Raw genomic sequence first — 7,225 nt, 5'->3', positions numbered from 1 at the left:
AATCAATAAACTCACTCATGCATGATTGGAAAATTGATCAATAAACTCACTCATGCATGATTGTAAAATTGTGTTTGTCAGCACAATCTGCGTGATCATCATTTGATAGTTTGATTGCACGTTCATCTCCTGATAAGTGAGAATTAATAAATTATATTTTGAAATTTTAATGGGTCTTAAATAAGTCTGACTATATTATTTTATATATAATCCATAATTTTTATGTATTAAAATATAAAGTTAGCAGTTCGGTTAACCTATAAAACCATAACCGGACCATTTGTTATCGGTTAACAAAAATTAGAAACCGAACCAACGGTTTTTAAAACGGTTCGGTTATTATGGTTCGGTTATATTGGTTAATTTGGTTATGGTTCGGTTATTATGCTCACCCCTAGCAATAACAATAGGCACAATAAAATCATCTCTACTCTACCAAAATCCAGTTCGAAATTCCAAGTTCCAAGGAAGAAAAATAAAAAGAAAGAATACAAATAAAATAGCTGGGACAACTATACTACACAACATAAATAATGACCAAAAACCCGACCCAACCCACGCTTTTTCTATCGTAGACAAAAATTTCCCAACTAATTAAATCAATCAAGTCTTGTTTGTTTTTTTTTTATCCCCCTCTCCCCTACCAATCTCGAACAAAACCATCATATGATGCCTCACTCACTAATTCACTCACAGGTTCAAGCAGTAGCAGGAACCCGTGGTGCCATGTTCTTAGCTGTTCCGTTAACAGCCATCCCGTTCCCCCGGTTCATACGCTCTCTCTGATATCCATCTCCACCACCACCACGGTTTGCCGGTGCTCCTCCACGCCCGCCGCCTCTGTTGCCATAATCATTCCTCCCACCACCAAAATCACCGCTCCGATTGTAGCCTCTTCCGCCACCAACACCACCACCAGCGTTAAAGTTTCCACGACCCCCTCTCATCCCATCGTTCCTGAATCCTCCTGCTCCAGCCCCCCTTCCAATCGGAAACCTTCCCCGTGCTCCTCCTGTTGTTATAATTTATAAATAATAAATAAATCAATCTTATAAGATGGTGAGAAACACAGATTTTGAATTTTAATTGATATCTTGCCTTTGGAGTTTGTGGAACGTTTTTCCTCAACAACAGCATTGCGTCCACCAATAGCAACAGGTGAACCCTAAAACATGTCATAAGTAGATAACTTCTGTTACATTACCATCATCCTCCCATTTCCATCCAAAGTGATACATGAAGTTTACATACCTCAATGGCCTTTTGAACAGCTTCAGGCGTCTCGAATTCAACAAAACCAAAACAGAATCCCTGTTGCTGTCATATGAGTTTCGTGAAATTTAAATTAAAAAAAAAAAGGGGTGTGTTATATTAATTAGAGGAAGTGGACACGAACCCTGTTGCTTCGAACTTGAATGCCATTGGTCTTAATAGGACCAAACTTCTTGAACTCCTCATCCAACATAGCAGGTGTGGCACTCATAGGCAGACCCTTGATGTAGATCGAATACCCATCAGCTGTGCCCAAAACAACACAAATTTTACATTTTACACCAAAGTCTATGTTTTTCTATTCATTGCACTAAATTTTCTTCTTTACAATTTTTGCCCTTCAACTTAGAATGTTATGTGTTTTTACTTTATTTAATGGTTTAATGATATTTTAACTGTGATAGCATTTGTTACTTGTAATATATTATTCATTGTATATGTGTAATATTTCCATAAATGCATGTGTAGTTTTATGTAAAACGCAACAATATATTTAAATAAAATACATATTTTTTATTTATATAATATTATAAGACTATTACTACTTTGATATTTCTTTAAATGTAAGTATAATATTTCATTAAATGTATGTTTAATGTCTCTATAAATGCATGGATAATATTTATGTAGAACGCAACAACATATTTAAATAAAATACATATTTTTTATTTATATAATATTATAAGACTAATACTACTTTGATATTTCTTTAAATGTAAGTATAATATTTCATTAAATGTATATTTAATGTCTCTATAAATGCATGGGTAATATTTATGTAGAATGCAACAAGATATTAAAATACAACACCCAATTTTTGACTTTATATAGTGTAATATTTCTACAAAGGTATCTGAAAAATTGCATTAGCTGTATGTCTACATATGTGTAATAATCATTAAATGTATGTGTAATATCTCCGCAAATGCATGTGTAATATTTACATAGAACACAATAACATATTCAAATAAAACACACAAGTTTGACTAATATATTGTAATCTGTGTAATATTACAGAAAATGTATGTATAATATTTTAATAAATGTATGTTTAATATCTATATAAATAAATGCATGTGTAACATTTATGTAGATCGCAACAACATATTTAAAGAAAGCATCAATATTTGACTTGTATATATTGCAAAGCGTTGTGGGACCCGTGTACTACACGGGTTTATTAAAAAAAAGTTAAATATAAATGTATAAACATTTAAAAGTTTGAATTTATAAGCAAAATAATAAAAATATTAAATTATTGAAATTGAATTGTTCATTTCTCTTTTAAATTTTAACAAATACAATCCTCTCTAATAAACAAAAACCTTTTTTGCCACATGTCACTCGTTCATTTTGCCATATGTCATTTTGTGGTTATTTTTACATTAATTTTTTTTCCACATGGCATTTTGTGCTTTTTTAAAGATTATTAAATTTCACATAGCATTAAATGTAATAATAAATGAATATCAATCTCATTAATGCAATTTTCTTTTTCATTTCAAAATTCTTAAATAAAGCCCAATTATTTCCTTTGTTTATTTATTTAAATTATTTGAAAAAAAAAAATTACATTAATGAGATTGATATTCAGTTATTATTACAATTATTACATTTTAATACTAGGTGAAATTTAATAAACTTAAAAAAAACACAAAATGCCATGTGGAAAAAAATATAATGTAAAAATAACTACAAAATGACATATGGCAAAATGAACGAGAGTGTGACATGTGGCAAAAAAGGTTTTTGTTTATTAAGAGTACTAGTTTATAACCCGTGGGAACCACGGTTATAAAATCAATTAAACTTTAATAGTTAAAATTTAAAATTATTAATAACTTATTTTAAATAAATTATTAATTAAGAGGTTTTTTTAGTTATATAAAATTATAATCATTGATTTAAATAAATATGTAAAATTATATCACATTATAATTTGTATTAATTTTATTTTAATTTTTATTCTAATGTTGTTAATTTAATGTAATAAGAATGAGAAATTTAAAATTTGAAATTTGAAATGGAGAATCAATATGTCGACAAATGGTATGCATTAAATATAAGACATAATAAGGTGAAATATGGCAAAAGAAAAATAAAATTTGCATTAATTATGAGGCTTAATATGATGACACATGTCAAAATGAGATTAAAAACTATTCTTTTATTAGAATAGGGAGATAATATTTCTTTAAAGGTATGTAGAAGATGTCATTAATGAAAGTGCAACACTTCACATTTGATATTTTTTAATCTATTTGCACCATATTTGCTTGTGATGCATATTTTTACTTTGTTTAATGGTATAATGATGTTCTAACTATATAATTTATTACTTGTAATATTAAATTATAAAATAAAGTTGCATTATCTAATGTTACATAAATTTTAATGTTTCAAACTAATTTAACAATACTTTTTAATAACTTAACACATTAAAATATAAATAAAACATACAACTTTGACTTAATATTTTAAAACTGGTGCGATGTTTCTTTAAATGTATTTGTAAGATCACTATGTATGGGTGTAACATTGCATAAAATGAAATTTGTAATGTCTACACCAAATTTTGCATTTTTCAATCTATTTTGCACCACATTTGATTGTGGTCTTTCAAGTTTGAAAGTTATGTATATTTACTTTGTTTAATTATATGATGATACTTTAACATTAAAACTTGTTACTTATGTAATAATTTATTAATGGAACTTCATCAAATAATAATAGATGTTGATTTGATTTTGATGTTTCAAACTTATTAAAAAAATTACTACTTTTTATTACTAAAAACACAATAACATATTAAAACAAAAAAACAGGACTGACATATTATTGTAATACTAGTGTAATATCTATATAAATGCATGTGTATTGTTTACTTAACTGTGAGTTATAAATGTAACTATTTTTATTTAATAAAATATTCATTTTAATAATATGATAATTAATTTGAAATTAATTGCACACATAATTCATTTTGGTTACATTAGTGTAATAAAACAATTTACAAAGTTATTGTAATAAGGGTATTATTGAAATTCCATAAATGTTATAGAACAAATGAATATAGTCAATACTTTTAGTGCTAAAACTGGTGTAATATGAGAGAAGTTATTAAAGGAGCAACATACTTTCAACCAGAGTGTAAGTAAGCAAAAAAAAATGAACAAGATTTTAATGAAGGTAAGCATACCTTCTTCCTCATGAATGCCATTTTCAACAGCATCAACATTAGAAGCAGCTGACTCAGTGACTGAGGCAATTGGCTGAGCATTGTTCACCTGATGCTCTTGAATCCTTGGCTGAGATTTCCTTGGAGCAGATGGTGGGGATGAGAAAGGCACATCACTCTGCTTCAGATCCATTACAATAGAAGCATATGACTTCTTTGGAACTTCTTCAATTTTGGTGTTGGATTCAACAACCAGCTGTGAAACCTCCTGCACTTCATCAACAACCTCCGCAACCGGCTCCTCCTCCTCCACCTCCACAGCAGTAGCAGCAACCTCCACAGCTTCCGGTGGATGAAACACCACTTCCCCTTCAGATTCCTCCACCAATACAACAGCCTCTTCAGGGACAGGATCTTCAACCACAGGAACACTTTTTGGCACTACAGATAAAAAGCTTCAACAGATACATAACAACAAAAGAAGGTTTTCAATTTACAATATCAACTAAATTTTTTGTTTTTTGTCACCTTGCTCAGGATTAGTAGGAGCCTCAACATCCTCAGTAAGAGGATTGTTTACTTCATTATTAATGGCGTTCTCCATGTAACGAAACATATCATTTAACACAAAGTAGCCTTTGTCTTGTGGTGCAAGGAAGAAAGATTGCGTAAAATTTCGGACAATATTGTCCTTTCCAGTCAGGTACCCAGTGACTAGAACATTGACACCACCATCTAAAGATTCTTGTGCATCAATGGATTTAATCTCAGCCCTAATCTCATCATAGTTAAGAGATAGTATTTTAGTATTGATAGCCTGCATGCATATCCCAATAAAAGAATGAAAATATCATTAGAATCATACCAAGAAAACAAGAAATGTCACAGGAAAGAAGTGATAGAGAAGCATACATCCATGGTAGTGGTTATGCTCATGGAACCATCTTCCTCAGGGCGCCCAAGTTTACTGATATCCTGATAGAATCGATAAACTAAACCAGGAGACTGGTGTAGTATATGATAATATTGCTGAACAAAAGCATTGCCAACCTATTTATCAACAAGACATAAAAATTATCCACAGCAATGCAAACAGTGTAAGAATATAGGAACTCACATAAAGTACTTTAAAGCTTAAAAATTGTTAATAAGTGTATACACACATACACTTGGAAAGTAATGCATTTGACTAAGTGCAAAGGCCAGGGACTAACTGACTAAGTGCAAAGTGTGCACTTCATCAAAGTGGGGAATGAAGGACATGACTTAAAAACATGCTTTGACATATGCATGTATTCAATAAAAGAGAAAAGATGGTATATATATGCTCAAAAACACAACTTAGGTAATAGATTTAGTGGAAACTATTAGTAGAGTCACCAATTAACCTGAAAATAGCACAAAATAATATTGACCAACACGGTTTAACAATTCATATTCAACTAACATTAACAATATCAGCATTGACTATTGACATAGACTAATATCAATAGAAGAATCATCAAAACACTAAGCATATTCACATTGCTCAGATGAATCCAAAACCTACATTGCCTTACACCTTGTGTCTAAGAGGAAGGCAAACAAACCACGATTGGCTTTGGACCTTTGCAAGAATCATAATTAAAGCGACACAACATACAAAACAAGTGTGATATAATTCAAAGAATCATAGTAAAGGTAGAAACCAAAATCATGCAGGAGTGTAAGCTATTATGATAATGTCAGAAAAAAGATGATCAGAATTCATTGGTTAATAACGGAATACTAGTAAGATTCCACATTTCCACGTTCAAATCATAACCACATTCCAATTAGAAACAATGATCATTTTCTTATTTCAATAACAAAACAACCACGCAAACAAAAAATATGAAAAAATAAAAAAATAAATAAACAATATGACGTAATTTTAAAGCTACTAATCATACGACCGCCATAAATTACTCAAAAAAATTTAAATTCCTTCACAAACAAGAAGATCACAAAAATAGAACAAGCAATCTTTAAATTTACAGAAACCGATACATACAACTTGAGCAGAAACAGGTTGCTGCGGTGTCGCTGCCGGAGCCGCCATTGTAAATTAAATCAAAACCCTAACCAAAAGCACCACAAACGACCAGTCATTACATATATAAAGAAAATAACATCGGCGAACGGAAACCAAATCAAAAACAGCAAATCTAATAAAAATAGCATTATATGTGGAAACATAAAAGGAAAAAAATCGATTAGAGCGAGTATGAGTGAATCTGTACCTGGATTCGTTGAGCAGTGATGCGAGATGAGGAAAGAGATTGAGAAAGAATCTCTGATCCCTTTCTCTGTTTATATATTTCCTATGTGTGTGCGCTTTAGGGTTTGTTTGTGTCCTTGACGGATCTTGGAGAGGCGAAGGCGAACGCAAGTACGTACAAGGTAAAGGGGAAGTGTGGGAAAGGGTTTCCAGGGCATTTATATAGTACGAAAGAGTGTCTTTGATTTTTAGTTTCTATTTTTTTGTTCCCAATGCAAAATGTTTCTTGTGTCGTTAGGTATCATTTACGATATCTAGATATGGAATAAATATGTAATCATATCATCTACGATAATAGATTTGTAATAAACATTAGTTAAATGGTTTGATATCGTTTGTATGGAATAAATACGATACGAAAACCATAAAATTAGAATCTAAATCTTTAAATCCAAAATAAACAAAACTGAAAAAATGGTCATATCGTTTGTATTGTTTCCAAATTTTAGTTTAAACTTGGAAAATATTAGATAAAT

General features: G+C 30.5%; 1 protein-coding gene across 2 annotated transcripts; it reads right to left on the bottom strand.

The window, feature by feature from the left end:
- Nucleotides 1–407: 407 nt before the first annotated feature.
- LOC145048466 (nuclear transport factor 2-like) lies at nt 408–6,906 on the bottom strand. Of its 2 annotated transcripts, none has more exons than XM_078996964.1 (9): nt 6,712–6,906; nt 6,483–6,549; nt 5,363–5,500; nt 4,979–5,267; nt 4,472–4,891; nt 1,397–1,518; nt 1,252–1,311; nt 1,099–1,165; nt 408–1,012 (listed from the first exon to the last, which is right to left on the bottom strand). In XM_078996964.1, the coding sequence occupies exons 2-9, from the start codon at nt 6,528–6,530 to the stop codon at nt 699–701; spliced, it is 1,458 nt and encodes a 485-aa protein (XP_078853090.1). In that variant the 5' UTR covers nt 6,531–6,549; nt 6,712–6,906; the 3' UTR covers nt 408–698. The 2 variants fall into 2 exon arrangements, with proteins under 2 accessions (XP_078853090.1, XP_078853089.1); XM_078996963.1 differs by having other exon boundaries at nt 1,252–1,317; nt 6,712–6,905.
- Between the last annotated feature and the right edge of the window lie 319 nt (nt 6,907–7,225).

Source organism: Lactuca saligna, chromosome 5 (assembly GCF_052625555.1).
Source record: "Lactuca saligna cultivar CGN05327 chromosome 5, ASM5262555v1, whole genome shotgun sequence".
Lineage (NCBI taxonomy): Eukaryota > Viridiplantae > Streptophyta > Magnoliopsida > Asterales > Asteraceae > Lactuca > Lactuca saligna.
Note: the sequence above shows the minus strand (reverse complement) of the source record. Positions and strands in the feature narration are given on the sequence as shown.